General features: G+C 44.9%; 2 protein-coding genes across 5 annotated transcripts; both read right to left on the bottom strand.

Annotated features, from left to right (window-relative positions):
* Window positions 1-177: 177 nt before the first annotated feature.
* Window positions 178-7069, bottom strand: LOC105451025 (guanine nucleotide exchange factor subunit Rich). 2 transcript variants are annotated; one of them, XR_974538.1, is made up of 13 exons: window positions 6760-7069; window positions 6403-6666; window positions 5915-6321; window positions 5057-5684; window positions 4474-4837; window positions 3837-4381; window positions 3245-3734; window positions 2842-3124; window positions 2201-2655; window positions 1892-2054; window positions 1614-1802; window positions 850-1309; window positions 178-686 (listed from the first exon to the last, which is right to left on the bottom strand). XR_974538.1 is itself a non-coding variant. In XM_011691214.1 (12 exons), exons 1-12 carry the CDS (start codon window positions 6892-6894, stop codon window positions 979-981), a joined length of 4254 nt encoding a protein of 1417 aa, XP_011689516.1. In that variant the 5' UTR covers window positions 6895-7069; the 3' UTR covers window positions 178-978. The 2 variants fall into 2 exon arrangements, 1 of the variants encoding a protein (XP_011689516.1); XM_011691214.1 differs by having other exon boundaries at window positions 178-1309.
* Window positions 7070-9620: 2551 nt separating this feature from the next.
* On the bottom strand, window positions 9621-14936 carry LOC105451024 (elongation factor 1-alpha). Of its 3 annotated transcripts, none has more exons than XM_011691211.1 (5): window positions 14850-14936; window positions 12709-12890; window positions 11840-12448; window positions 11345-11620; window positions 9621-11116 (listed from the first exon to the last, which is right to left on the bottom strand). In XM_011691211.1, the coding sequence occupies exons 2-5, from the start codon at window positions 12850-12852 to the stop codon at window positions 10760-10762; spliced, it is 1386 nt and encodes a 461-aa protein (XP_011689513.1). In that variant the 5' UTR covers window positions 12853-12890; window positions 14850-14936; the 3' UTR covers window positions 9621-10759. The 3 variants fall into 3 exon arrangements, with proteins under 3 accessions (XP_011689513.1, XP_011689514.1, XP_011689515.1); XM_011691212.1 differs by having other exon boundaries at window positions 14769-14856; XM_011691213.1 differs by lacking the exon at window positions 14850-14936 and adding an exon at window positions 13012-13113.
* Window positions 14937-15340: the final 404 nt, after the last annotated feature.

Raw genomic sequence — 15340 nt, 5'->3', positions numbered from 1 at the left:
TAATTATCTCCGGAAAAAAAATTTGCGGGAGAAATAATATAAAATTTGAATTAATTTCCGAATCAATTTTGAAAAATGATGCAACTGCTCTCGGATCTTATACAAAGTGATTCTCCCTTAATTATATATGTATATGTGTATAGATTTCGTAGTATCCATAATAAAATGAGCGCAAAGTTTTATGTGAAAATATAACATGTACTTGTATGATCGTCTATGTTACAATATGTATAAATAGCTTATTAATAATTTTCATCATTTTGCGTATTACATAATTATCATTCTAATATCAGACCTCTTAATGCGCCAAGATTTTGATTTAATATCTTTGAACCGCTGTTCATTCATTAGCTCCATTATATTGCTATTTCCCCTTTGCTCATAATTAACGAATGAGTATCTCTCACATGCACGTGCTTTTATGCACAGCGGTAAAATCGTTTAACAACTGCCATTGGCTTTGGCGACTTCGTACATCGCGTCCGAAGGTTTATTCCTCGCGCGACGCGGCGAATATTTTAATAATAATATCGTAGGTGCTTATATACACACGTGAATCATTCATCTTTACATATTTCACCCTGTACAATTCAAAGTCTTCGATGTAAAGTTAATAAAAAGATGTTCGAAAACGTTATGTACAAATCTTCAGGATTTCTTCGAATTATATGGACTTCTGGAACAACCTGCATTAGAAATGTAGGATGTTCGTATTAGTTTTGCAGAATATTGTCGCATTATAAAAATTATCCTTAATATCAGGACAAAATCAAGGCCTTATAATCAACGGCCTTAAAAATAAGATCTCTTTGAAGTAATAATTATATAGTATACGGAATACTCTCTTACTCTGCGTGAAACATAATCGAGTAATATCTTTCGTCTTGCTTGGTCTTAAATAAAAACAATCCATTTGGTATGTGAAATACACGGTGAAGTGGACAGCCTTAGCTTTCGAAGTTCTCTCGTGAAGCACCCTTAAGAGATCGTGCAAGCGCTCTGCGGCGACGTGTCCTCCGTGACGTTGAGATTATTATTGTAACTTCCGTGAAATACCGACTCCTCGGCGGCCAAGAGTGATTCGTGCGAGCGTTCCTCTTCGAGCGGAGCCGTGTTGGAGGCGTGACTGATCGAAGAGTGCCTCGAGCGGGAGAGAGTGCCGCGCTGATTGCTGCCGGCGGACGGAGCCGGACTCGGCGAGGGGCTTTCCGGTATCTGTTCCTGTTCCTGCTGTTGCTTGATTATCACCAGTCGATTCAACAACGATATCTGGCTTTGGATGTTGGACATGAAAGGACGGTATCCCAAACTGAAATCCGAATATGTCAGAAATCGGGATCAATATTTAATTATAATAATTAAGTTGTAGAAATGATAATGAGTGTAAGTTTAAGATCGTATAAATGTTGCGATATCAACGTATGTTAATTATCGATATTTTCTAGCAACAAGTCATATTTTATAAGTCACTCGTTAAAAATTTAGGAAAATATTTTTGCAAAAAAAAAAATAAATAAATTCTTGTTAAAGCAAATAGTTAAATTTTCAATGTTTAAAAGATAGCATATATATACGTTGTACGAAGATACATACACGTAATAATACACACATACCATTCTGAATGAGACCACTTGGTCAATGTAAGCAATCCATCTCTTAGATTGATTATAGAGTCGAAAGTTTGCATCGGTGCATGTGCCGTTCTGACAGTTCTAGCCATGGCCGCCGCGTCTCGAAGGACGGTAGCTACTACCGCAGCCCATCCTAGACAACTACCTTCAAGAAACAGCTGCAGTAAATACCTATAAATTTACAAATTTAAAAATAAATACACATAACATATAAAAATGAATTTTAATTTTAATTTTAGCGTAACAAAAAATATTCGCACCTGAGCTGCACTTCCGCCCGACCGATAGGTGCGGAAGTCAATGAGGCTGGATTGACTTCTGTAGCACTCACCGACTCCGGGGAGACCCAGCATACGGAGCCAACCATGGATTCTGCATCGTCTCGCCATATTGTACTAGTATCACTAAGAACACTGTTGGCATCTGAAATTATAGAAATGCAAGAGAATTATTAGTGTACAAAAATCTTCCGTTATTTACAAGAATAAAGACTTGAATCTACTTCAAAAAGTTTTACATGAACAGGAGTTTATTAAAAATAAACCTTAAATAAAATATGTATGACTCACCATTTATCAGATTCGGCGTTAATTTGGCTTCCGCGGTTGGAAATTGCGTCTCTAAGCTGGCGACGGGGGAGACCAGCGATGTATACGGTGGCCTACCGCTTGGAAGACTAGTGTAACCACTGTCAGGTACGTCAACAACAAAGTTCGGCGACAGGGTCTCGTCGTCGGATATTATCGAGTGTAGCGAGGTCAGGCTAGATCTTCGAAATCTCTGCAGCGTTGGCAACGAAAGCGTCGGGTATGGAAACACAAAGTCCTCGTGGACTGCCTTCAACGTGCCCACGTAATCGTCGATTTTTGCTGCTCTGTCGCGCTCTCGGGCGAACCATGTCACTAAATGAAAATCAAGACGGGCCGCGAATCTACCCAAGTCGGTCAAGCGGCGAGCCGAGAGCAGCCGCCGGGCGTGACGTTGCAAAATGACGTCGATGAAGAACTCCTCCGCCGATCCTTCCCTGAAAAAAAAAATAAATAAATTTCATTAGTTTTGGCAGCAAATTTCATTGATTTCAACAGCGAAAGAAAATATTTCTGAGATAAGAATTTACATAAACTAAAAATTTTCTAAATGTCTAAAATATTAAATATTCATATAATTTTATAATCCACTTTCACATGCAAGGAAAAAATTGGACACTTACTTGTTTTCAGTTTTCTCGCTAGTTTTTACTGTCGGAACCGACTTCTTTCGCCTCATAACAACGTTTCGGGTTTTCTCGAGCATGGAGGACGGCGCGACATCTTTCTCGGATTGCACTTTGGGCGTAATCGTGGTGCTGTAACTGCGGCTCCTCGAAACTTGCATAGTGCCCAAGACCAAGGCCAGATCGTCCTCGTGCGGAGAAAGAGGAGGTGTCTGGGGAGGGCCCACCAATTTCGCACTGCCACTCCACGACGTACGTGGTGACTCCACGTCATTTGGATCTAAATTAATAAAAAAATAAAAATAAAAAGAAATTAATAAAGACATAAATTAAAAAATAAAAAGAAATTTAATGTTAATTTTACAAAAAAATACAAATATATTTATAAAGATTTATTTACCGATTGCTCTAAGGAATCTCACGAGATCCCTCGACAGCTCCCATCGACCTTGCTCTAGCGCGGCGTCCAACAATAACGTAGCGTGCTGCCGGCTGACGGAGGATGGCTCTAAATTCTGTAGAATAATTAGATAACTGGCGGCGGTGTCGAGTTGCTGACGCTGCAGACAATCTTGCAGTAGCTTCTTCGGCGGACCGGCGACGGAGAACAGATACGGCCAGAGCGCGATCTCGGTCTTGCGAGCGCATTGCACGACGGCTCTGGCCCAAACACCGGGAAACTCGCGGATAAACTCCACGACGGACGGTAACTGAGCATCCGGAATTGGGTCCTTGCTCGTCGCTTCCTCCTCGAGGACCTCGTGAAGCAACAGTTCCAACGAATGCGGGAAGTACGGCAATGCCGAGCACGAACGCGCTATTTCCCACGCGTGATAGCCCAAGTTCCTGTGTATCAATTGACGTAGAATCTGATGCAGATATACCTGACTCTGAAATACAAAAAAAAACCATTATATTTAAATTACATAACAAAAAAAAAAATTTTAAATAACGTTTTCATATAATTTTATATTTAGAAAAAAATAAAGTACCGTAAGCTCCAATAAATTGAAGGGCAGTGAAAAGGGCGAGTTGGTATCCGATGTGAACAGCACCGTGTCGTTCTCGGCTCCCAGTAGAATCGCGTCTTCGAAGAGTATCGCCAGTGGGTAAATGCGCAAGTGAAACGGTAGCATTATCCGCTTGCTCATGAAGGCATGCGCCTTCTCCTGATGATTACGGAATAGCGGCAACCAAACTCGCATGCCGTGAGCCCCGCAGAACAGCCAGAGAGCCTCGGTCAAATGCGGCTTGTCCCTCCTCGAGCGCGACGGCACCCAAACGTTCTCGACGTAGGACGCTAACACCGTCGGCGCGCCGCACGTGAAGAGTACCTCCGAAGTGTCGGGAGAGTGCTCACGTTGTACCATGAGAAGACGCCCGGAGACGTTCAGCAGGAGACTCTCAGGATGAGGATGACTGCCGGCGGTCTCCGCGCGAATCGACGTCAGCGTGGCGCTCACCACGCAAGCGGGATGTACGCACAGTCCGCTGATATCCACCGTTTGTATTCTCGTTAGCTCGATGCCGCCGGCTTCTAAAATAACAGCAATTTCGTTGAATGAGAATTTCGACTGAAACTTTTCAAAAATCAATTTTTGAATGTAGAAGCAACCTCTTGGTACTTACCCAAGTCATTTTGCAACATCATATCGTAGATGCTAATTTGAGCATTGGCACAGAAAGTCAAAAGTCTGTCTTTGGTCGTGTTCAACAGCAGCACCTGCGAGGGCATCTTGACGCTCTTGACATAATTATTATCGAGCCGCGTGTCGCGCGGGTAAATTCTAATCTCGTCCTTATCGTCCAATATGGAATAACTGCTGGCTATGAGATATCCTTTATGCCACAGCAGTCCGCCAGTCACTATGAAGTCCCGCTCTTGGCTCTCGTTACCGAACAACTTCCACTTTCTCGAGGGTAGGGAATAATGTGCTAATCCCGTTCGACCGGCCACTGCAAGACTCAAACCTTCGCTGTCTATCGCGGTGTACTGTAAACATAAATACACATATATGAATTAATACACAGTACAGACATTAAAAAAAAACTTTTTAAAATTTCAAATCTTTTTCATTAATGTTATGTAGCTAACAAAATTTATAATATTACATCTCTTTCATTAACACAATCGCAGAAAATAATGAAGTCAAATGATATGGAAATTGTCAGTAATTTATGTTTTCTTTAAAAATGCTATTATTATATTTACCCGAATCGGCCAATTAGAGCCACTGTACTCAGACGGTATAGGCACAACGAGCCACTGTTTGCAGCCGGCGAGTGTCTGGAGCATACTGTCGTTGGGCATTTCGGCGGCAAGATGGAAGCCCGAAGCGGTCGAGGATAATCCGGCGCCTAAATTTAAATACAGCCTGTCCTCGCCCTGAAGATACAGGTGCCCGTGATGGCCCATGCACGGGTTGATAGTCAGGGGGCTTTTAGCAAAGTCCAATTGAATTAGAGAGCGGCTTGAATTGGTCGCCATGTTGCCGTTTTCGTTGGTAACGGGAGATTCCGGGGATTCTCGCAGCATCCACAACTGATAGCCTTCGGCGGACCATTCCATCGTATGGATGTGCAGAGGATTATCGTGCGTCAGATCCACGCGTAGGCCGTAGTCCCATTTCAAGCTACAGAGCAACAGGGCGCCGAAGGTGCTCCACAGCGCTAAGCCGCCGCCTTCCCAAGCCAGAGCGATCGCACAACTGTCGGGCGTCCATCTGAGACACTTGACGCTGCCCGGTCGACCTGGGTAATCCTTGGAGGATAGACTCAGGGTGTGCGACATCTCCAAACTGCCAGTTGTTTCATCGACATAATATACGACGCCTTCCGAGCTGCAAATTAAAATATTTGTGTCACGATACGCTGAGTAAGAAATAATAGTTACATTTTATAATATACTATGTGGTGCTAAAAATAATACATGAACAATATTTATCTATTAATTTATAGAATTAGATTTAGAATTATTTAGAATTAAAAAAAACTGTACATTAAATTAATTAGAGAAACTGATGGAGCGTTACGAATTCGAGCACAACACTACGAAGAAATTGACACTTACTTTTGCCTGCCAATGGCAATCAGCCGATATTTATGATTAACAGCGGCGCAAGTAGCGTCGTCCAAATCCTGAGCCCAGATTCCCTGCACTTGATTAGGATCGAATTTCAAAGATTGAGCAGTGAGAAATGCAGCCTTGCCATTATTTAGCACAATAGCGAAACCTCCGACGAGAGGCGAATACTCGATATCGGTAACATAAATGTTGTTCTCCGTAAGTGGCACGGCCACCGAAGAAATTTGCTGATCAATACTGAACGGTATACGTCTCAGGTCCAGCGAATAGTCGCGATTCATGGTGCCGTCCCATTTGTGGCGCACCACATGGCTAGTTTTGGTCGCTACCATAAGCTCGTCTCGTATACAAACTAACGAACTGATCCCACCGTCGATCCAAGCCGACTTTTCCTGCAAAGAGAAAGCGAATTTAATTTTTCTTTTAAATTCCTCACGTTACGCTGGACGATGAAAAATGATCGGAAAACTCACGAAACTCAAGACGAGGGATGGAATGACTTCTTTGATAAATAATTCCGCACTATCCCGCTTCAAGCTGGTAACCGGTGAGTCTCGTTGTACGTAAAGTCCCCGACCCTCCGCACTGTTGTCCGACAGCCTGTAGAACAGCAGGTAGCTGTCCGACGTCGCGATGACCAGCATACTCGAGTCTGGTCTCCATTGCACCAAGACGTTCTCACCGTGTTGCCACAAAGAATTCGCGGACCGTCTGCTAAATACAATTGGCACACAGGGCTGCAAAAATCGTGCCAAAAATTTGCAATATTATTAAATATCGAACGTTCGAAGAAATTGCAAGCAAATCGCTTGTTGGCCTAAATTACTTGCCTTGCAGTACCAGATGACGAGAGCGTCCGCGGTGAGAACGGCGAACATAATTTTGTCCCGGTTGCACACCACTGCATTTATCTTGCCTTGCTCGCAGGTGTTGAGGACCCGCGGCCATCCTACGGGGAAAAACATGATTTTTCCCGCGAGAGCGTCCCGTCAATTCCTCAGATCTCCCTCATGTTTCGCCTACGTCGACCCTCGACGCCCGCAGCTTTGACAAGTATGAAGTAAACAGTTCCTAACCTCGACATAGCAGGCCAGAATACAGAACAGCTCGGGCGGTGGACGGTGACGAATGTGCTAAACGAATGCACTTTGCAGACCGGCGTCGGACGGTGTCGGGCGGCTTCGGGCTGCCTCGGCTACTCGGCTCGCCGCTTTAAATTCTTAAAAAATCCGATAGATAATGATAGAAATAGATTTTGTGCTTTCTTATGCTCTATATCTTTATTTTATACTTTCATTAATTAATATTGATTGTCACGTAATTTACATATATGTAACGGGGTAACAAATGGTAAACGATGTGCGAGCACGTTGATTCATAATCGGCGGTCTCGAGTTCGATCTTTCACCCCACGTACCTATAGTGTCCATAGTCGTTGCATCAATCGTACAAAAAAAAATTAATCAGTGCAGTATGAGATAATTATTTTTATAATGTTACCGTAACATATGTTTATTAGACGTAAATATAACATATTAGCGAATAATTTTAAAGTGTGAATGTTTTTCAACGTCAAATTATATTGATTTTTTTATATCAATTGTTAATGTTGCTGCAATTAACAATGTTGAAACAACGTTGAACAAATTGATATTAAAATCCCTCACCTGAGAACAGTACGCGGCATCGCCGAAAAACGGACTCGGCAGAATATTTCTTATTAAAAAAAACCACAAGATAGATAATATATATAAAAGGCGCAGTATAAGTAGAGATTCTTCACTCGTATTGTAATAAAATAATTTCTTTAAAGACGATCCAAGCTAGAGCTCCAAGATGAAAGTAAATAAAATACTTATATTTTGACACTTATGATTAAAACGCATCTTTATTAATATTTAAAACTTGTTTAAAACATGTTATATACATATAATTAAAATAATATAATGTACTAATGTTGAAATATTATAATATCAAATTCATTTATTTAATATTATCTGAGAAACATTATTAGAATGTTAAAAAGACATAAATTAAATCTTTCATGACGGAGAAAATAAAGAGCAGATTTCCTGTCACGGAATTATTGTGAATGAAAATCATTCCATTTTGCTATTCATTTTGGAGCAGTAGATTTCGAATCAGCAACAAATATTTGCTCTTTGCTTGGATGCATTAATTATCCTAATATAATAAATTGAACTTTGTTTTATGAGTCATATTTCTCTCTGACGTTTTGCATAGAAATACTATTAAAATATAATTACGTTTTATATACATTTTGATCTTTTTTGACTTGAATTATTCCTACTCTCGGATATTATTTTTATAATACAGTTTTATGCAATTATAGTATGATGAAATAAAAACAAATACGTAACACAAAACAAAGTTGAAATGGATGTTATTACCCGCCAGAGATATTCGTGGCTAAAAGTTCTACACGCTTTACGTATATAGAGGCGCCAATAGATGGGTTCCATTTAAAACGCAATATATCCATCACTCTCAGATTTTTCCTGCCCGCATGTTCATAAATGTGACATAATAAAATAAATAAAATTTCCGGGTTTGTTTAAAATGTTCATGCATTCACGACCGATTACCGATTGCGTCGTGCTGGTAAAAGTGCTGGCTGCAATCTTGCTTATTCTGATGTAATGTGGCGCAATTTTGTAACGCACATCACGAACGATAGTTTGCGACTAGCAAAATTCCTGAAAAGGCAATAAATTTTAAGCCGCATCTTACCTGATTGCCTTTTTTAATGCTTTGCCAATGTTTATATTTAAAATTCTCAAAACTTTTCAAACTTTCAACAATTGACGAAATATCAAGTAGTATGAAAAAAAAAGAATAAACTGCGGCGATACCAATTAAAATTCCAAGTGTTCGTTACAACTTATTTTCCGTTTTCTATTGCTAATAAAATTAGTATACCAATAAAACATATAACACACCATAATGCATGCCTAATTAATGCAATTTTATGTATTTTAATATTTATACATCGAGCATACAAACAACATCAATTAAATGAAAAAAAATAGCGAAATTAATTGGCGACGTTATTCTAAACATTTTTCACATTTAACAAAATGCCTGCACTCAAAGTGAAATGCTCTATCATTTAATGCATGTGTTAAGTGTATAGACGTAATCGCAATTTATTTATACATAAGAATTGAAATTATACGATGGAAGAAACATTCCTAAAAATCGCGTTAAACGACAGACAAAACAGAAATTAATATTGCAATAATTCACATGCAGCATAGAAAAAATAAATATAGGGAATATTGAACGTTATTCTAATTATTAATTGTTAACAATTTCAAATGTTCTACATTTATGACAATATTAAATTTCACGTGTTTTCCGTATAAATAATACGGAATCAATTTTTTTTTCTTCGTACGGGTTACAACGGAATAAAAACTTAAGGTTAGTTGTCACAATTACATTAATTTCCATTTAGTTAATCGCGATTTAAAATTCCACTGTATTCGCGCTATTTCTGTCATACGTACCATCAAATAAATTGCGCTTACGTATGTATTTTATATGCATTTTATCGAACACAGCGCTCTTTCCGTGCTTCGTGGAAATGCCGATGTGGCGTCCGGGCGGGTTGACAGGGAAGACAAGGAGTTTGGGTTTGCGTATTTGGTGATAGTGAATCACCGGCATCTCGTTTCCGCAGCTTCTTTATTTTCGCTCTTACTCGTCATCGCCTGATATTTATATGTATATATACAGAAAACCGTTAACCAATGTCGTTTGTAGAAGAATCGCGGAGGGAAAGGATAGAGATACCGAGTTGTTGCAAAAGTCATTTTCTTGCGTATCCACTTTCTGTTTGACGTTAGTCGAGAAAAGGAATATTTCGTAGAAAAAGTTCTTTTTTTTTCTTCCCTTCAGGATATTCGAATTTATCTTACCTATAATTAAATGGAAAGATAATTAGAGGAAACAACAGGTCCCATATACCAAAAAACGAAAAATCTATCTTTGTCAAGGCCTACTACCGTTGTCCTCTCTATTCTACGTCTCCTGAATTAATTAGTCTGAACGATTAATATAAAAAAGCTACCAAGAAGACAAAAATGATACGGACGTCTCGCCGCGATATATATTATTTTTCTTCTGGTCAGATCAGTTATAATCTACCGTAGATGTGAGAGCGATAAATGAGGTGTTTTCTTCAAAAGGATGATAAAACTTGTTGACAAGTCACCAATCAAGTAACGGTGTCGAAACGAAGAGTAATAATGACAATGTTTCTCCTCGAGATATCGGATATATACAGAATTTTATTTCCGTATAGTAATTAGAAAATATAATTAAGCCGCGCTAAATTATGTTGATGTTCGTTATGAAGTAGTTGGTAGGTGTACGTTGTTGTTTATACGATAGCTCGCGCGAAGTACGCTCCCTTCCTCCTTGGGCGACTCCCACGAGACGAAAAATACACATCGGCCAGTAGGGTAAAACGTCCCGTGCTCTTTCCTGCGAAACTCCTTGCGGTGAAAAAAATGTCGGAGCCATTTCGACAAGCGAAACGTCCGCGTGCCGAGGTAGCGCGGCAGCCGCGCGACCTCGCACGCACGAGGAGCCAATCTTCGCGATTGGATCGTCGCTCTCTCATTTCCGATCGTAGCTCGCGATAAAGTCCTCACGTGGAACTCCGTCGTAGACGATGCTGTCAAATTCGTCTCCCGCGAGTCGTGCAAAGGAGGATGAGTTACGTCGGCTGGTGTACGCCGTCGTCCGCCCGGCGGCATATTCGCACGAAAACTATCGGCGTATGCACGGAAACTATTACAATAGTTATTTCTTCTTCTGGGCTTTCTCAGCGGCCTTGGTGACTTTGCCGGCCTGATCCTTAAAGGTGACGGCCTTGATGACACCGACAGCTACCGTCTGACGCATGTCACGAACGGCGAAACGTCCCAAGGGCGGGAACTCCTGGAAAGCCTCGACGCACATGGGCTTGCTGGGTACCAGGGTGACGATGGCGGCGTCACCGGACTTGATGGCCTTCGGGTTTTCTTCGGTGGTCTTGCCGGTACGGCGATCGCACTTCTCCTTGATCTCAGCGAATTTGCAGGCGATGTGGGCAGTATGGCAATCCAACACGGGCGTGTATCCGTTGCTGATTTGTCCAGGGTGATTGAGCACGATGACCTGTACACAAAACAATTTTGTTGCATTAATTAAATATTTCACAATTTTTCACAAATGTTTTAAAGTTAATAGAATTTTGATTTTAATATTTAAACGTTAAGACACTCAGACGTACTCGACCATCATTAGGAAATTTCTGGTGGAAACCGCGAATGAGATATCAGGTTTTCATCACAGTGTCAAGGAGACTAATTGCGAGTTGCGCAATTAAGCGTAATGAGCATATACCTGTGCGGTGAAGTCAGCGGCACCCTTGGGCGGGTTGTTCTTGGAGTCTCCGGCGACGTATCCACGGCGCAATTCCTTAACGGACACGTTCTTGACGTTGAAACCAACGTTGTCGCCGGGCACGGCCTCCGTCAGAGCTTCGTGGTGCATTTCGACGGACTTAACTTCAGTGGTCAATCCAGCGGGTGCGAATGTAACGACCATACCGGGCTTCAGTACACCAGTCTCGACACGACCGACGGGTACTGTTCCAATACCGCCGATCTTGTACACGTCCTGCAATCATAAAAAGAAAAAAAACATTAAAACATCATTCCGTTTCAATAAAGTCAATCATTCATTTTATATCTCGTAAAAATCAGACGAATTCTGGCCATCAAGGGATTACAAAATCCTCCGGTGGAAACCACGAATGAAATTACAAAGATATCATCATGTAAAATTGCTCGTACAAAGATTGAGAATCGCGTGATTAAAAGGATATTTAGATATTACCTGAAGGGGAAGACGGAGTGCCTTGTCAGTCGGTCTAGTGGGCGGCAGGATAGCGTCCAGAGCTTCGATAAGGCATTTACCTTCGGCCTTGCCTTCCTTACGCTCCACGGCCCATCCCTTGAACCAGGGCATCTTGGCGGACACCTCCAGCATGTTGTCTCCGTGCCAGCCGGAGATCGGCACGAATGCAACAGCGGCCGGGTTGTAGCCGATCTTTTTGATGTAGGACGAGACTTCCTTCTTGATTTCCTCGAACCGGGTCTCGGAGTACGGGGGCTCGGTAGAATCCATTTTGTTCACACCGACGATCAACTGTTTGACGCCGAGGGTGAAGGCGAGGAGGGCGTGCTCGCGGGTCTGTCCGTTCTTCGAAATTCCGGCCTCGAATTCACCGGTACCGGCGGCGACGATCAGCACGGCGCAATCGGCCTGCGACGTACCGGTGATCATGTTCTTGATGAAATCTCTGTGCCCGGGAGCGTCGATAATCGTCACGTAGTACTTCGAGGTCTCGAACTTCCACAGGGCAATATCAATAGTGATACCGCGCTCACGTTCGGCCTTAAGCTTGTCAAGTACCCAGGCATATTTGAAGGAACCTTTGCCCATCTGAAAAGACATTATTTCAATCAGCCATATTCCATTTCAGATCTTAAATCTATTGTTGTCATTGGACGCGCGCGCATTTTAACATTTCGATATTACTGAAAAAGACAATGACATTCAGACACTCTCGGCCGTCAATGAATTCGAAGATAAATTCTCAGGTGGAAACCGCGAATGAGAAAAAAAAGGTATCGTCATCATGTCATGTAAAAAATTTACTGCTAAGCGTGCTTTTACGTCGTATAGAGAATCTGGCACATTACCTCTTGGGCTTCTTTCTCGAACTTCTCAATGGTACGCTTGTCGATACCACCGCATTTGTAGATCAAATGGCCGGTGGTGGTCGACTTGCCGGAGTCGACGTGTCCGATGACGACGATGTTGATGTGAATCTTCTCCTTGCCCATTTTGTATAGGTTTTTAGGCGATTTCTTCTACTAATACTCTGAAATCAAGAAATATCGAGTTAGAGAAAAAGGCTGGATTAAAAGATTCAGGCTTTTCTCGATCGCATTCCGTTCAATTCGCAACGATCTTTAATTCGCGACCATTCCGACTGTCCGTACCGAGTCAATTGGCGATCGCGACAGGCAATATGGAACCGAGCGCGGAACGTCCGGAGCGACCGAGGCTCCGGGAGGGAATTTCCGCGATTCGCATTCTCGAGGATCTCCGTCCTGCCGCCGCGTTGCGCCAGATGGTGCAATCGCCTCGTAAACACGTATCTCGAGTGCGCGCGAAGCGGGGCATTCCGGACGTCTCACCGGCGGTCTTTGTCCGCCGTCCACGTGGCCGAACGTGAATATTCGAGAATGGCAGACGGCCGCCATTTTGTAAGTGACGAGGTGGAGCGGCGGCGCGCGGTGTTGCCACGATCGTCGCGGCGACGCTGACGCTCGCGGCACGGCACCGTGTGCACGATGCCACGTTATTACGGATCAGTTCTTTTTTTTTCCTCTCTTCTCCGCGAGACTCTCGCCTACTCATCTGTTGGATGAAGAGATATGGACCGAGAGAGATTCGCGCACGACGTCGCCGCGGCCGCGGACGATTATCGGCGGCGAGCGAACGTGGCGGATCAGGTGGCCAAATATGCCGCCTCCTTTCGCGGTCCACAGCCAGCACGCGGCGGCACGCACGGTGAACGCGCGTGGAAAATTACGGGCGGAGAGGCACACGGAGTAGAGCCTCTCCGGATTGCCAATCACAGATTCTCCCGGACGGGATCATCGCCGTTACATCGCCGCGGCTCTTGCGAAACCGATCGTTATCGCAACGACAGAATCGTTTCGCGGAATTGTTCCCGGCGCGCGCGGAGCCCCGAGTCGCGATACCGCCCAGTTTTTTTTTCTTCCTCCACGCGCCTGAACTTATCTCACGCGAGACTATACTCGGCCGACGAGGTTTCTCTCCTCCGCCGTGCGAAACGCGAACGCCGCGCGATTTCTTCCGTTCGGACCTTTCTCCTCGAGGATTTTTTTTTTTACCTTTCGCGCAGCGGAAAGAAAGAACGCGGATCGCGGAATTTCGCGTCTCACGGGTCCCGGCTTCGGAGCAACGTCGCCGCCGCCGACATTTCCCGGTGATCGTCCCCCTCGTGGAATCGATTTCCAGCACATTCCAAAAGCCGCCGTGCAAGGTCGTCGCGTTGCACACGGCCTCCGGGCGAACTCGCGATTCCGAGAGAGGGAGAGAGAGGCGAGGGAGGAGGAGAGTCAGAGGAGAGCACCTTTAACCTCGCGTTTCCGGTTTTCTGGCTCCACCGTTACCGCACGCGTATCCTGCCACGAGGTATCGCGAATTTTTCGGTCGCGCGGCGCGCGCGCGAGCATCGCGAAATTTTCCATCCGACCCCGGTGCGGAAGTCTCTCGACGACGCGGAGCCGATCGCCGTCGAGTTCCCAGCGCTCTGACAAGCACGCGGCCGCCATAATGCATCCGGTCCGCTCCTCTCGCGAATTCGGACGCGTCCGTCGCCGCCACCCGTCGCCGGCTCGACACCGGCGTTTCCTTTTTCCCCCCCGTTTCGCGCTCGTCCGTTTTGCGATTTCGTTCCTCGCGAACGACGACGATGACGACGATCCCACGGGGAACTTGACGCTCGTCGTCGACACGCCGGTTACGTGCGCGGATGCCAACAGCCGGCGGGAACGGACGGAAGGAGAGGCACGGCCGACCGGCCATGCGGCACTTGTGCCGCATATCGACGAGACACACACGTCCCCCGGGCGAGAGAATTTCCTTGCAGGCGCGGCGGACGAAATCGCGAAACTATACGCACAGCACACCACGCCGCGGCCCCGGCCGCCGTTCTATCCCGTACCTGCCGTCCGATGCCGTGTCCACGGATAAGATTCGTCGGATAAAAGTAAAACCGGTGCGCGAACTACGAACAACCACTCACCTCCAGTTGCCACGACAGAAAGAGACCGTGCTTCGCCGAGTGACATGCGCATACGGGACGGTTCTCGGGTCTCGTAGCCTCGCGCCCAGCGGTCACATCCAGGCGGGCGGCGGACGACGCTGGCGCCGCCGGTCGCTCGGCTCGCAGCGCCGCGCGCCTTGCCGCGCAGCGCGTTGTCTGTCGTCGCGCGCGGCGGACACGATTGATTTTGACAACGCGACGAGCGGCGAATTCGCGCGCGTGGGACTCGCGAGAGTCGCGTTTCTTTCGTAATCATCGACGGTCTTTCCGTGGTCTCTGAAACGGAAATTGGCGACCCTCTCGCTCTCCCTTCCCCACCCCCTGGGGGCACCACCGTTCGGCAAAAACGCGTCTGGGCTCGAGGCTTCGGTTACGCAGCGCGCGCGCGCGCGCGCGCTCGCCGCGCACGCACACGTGGACGCTCCGGCCTCGTGTGTATGTATATGTGCACGCGCGCTCCTAGGATAATG

The sequence above is a fragment of the Wasmannia auropunctata genome, unplaced genomic scaffold (genome assembly GCF_000956235.1).
Source record: "Wasmannia auropunctata unplaced genomic scaffold, wasmannia.A_1.0 LD336053.1, whole genome shotgun sequence".
Lineage (NCBI taxonomy): Eukaryota > Metazoa > Arthropoda > Insecta > Hymenoptera > Formicidae > Wasmannia > Wasmannia auropunctata.
The sequence above is the reverse complement of the archived record's forward strand: the minus strand, read 5'-3'. Positions and strand labels throughout refer to the sequence as shown.

Excerpts from the sequence above, each read along its gene's own strand:
- LOC105451024 (XM_011691211.1), bottom strand. The coding sequence starts at position 12,852 with ATGGGCAAGGAGAAGATTCACATCAACATCGTCGTCATCGGACACGTC. Across the intron at positions 12,449-12,708 it reads TCGAGAAAGAAGCCCAAGAG|ATGGGCAAAGGTTCCTTCAA; the intron begins GTAATGTGCCAG and ends ATGTCTTTTCAG. Across the intron at positions 11,117-11,344 it reads CCGCTGACTTCACCGCACAG|GTCATCGTGCTCAATCACCC; the intron begins GTATATGCTCAT and ends TTTTGTGTACAG.
- LOC105451025 (XM_011691214.1), bottom strand. The coding sequence starts at position 6,894 with ATGTTTTTCCCCGTAGGATGGCCGCGGGTCCTCAACACCTGCGAGCAA. Across the intron at positions 3,125-3,244 it reads GAGATTCCTTAGAGCAATCG|ATCCAAATGACGTGGAGTCA; the intron begins GTAAATAAATCT and ends TTATTAATTTAG. Across the intron at positions 2,656-2,841 it reads AGCGAGAAAACTGAAAACAA|GGAAGGATCGGCGGAGGAGT; the intron begins GTAAGTGTCCAA and ends TTTTTTTTTCAG.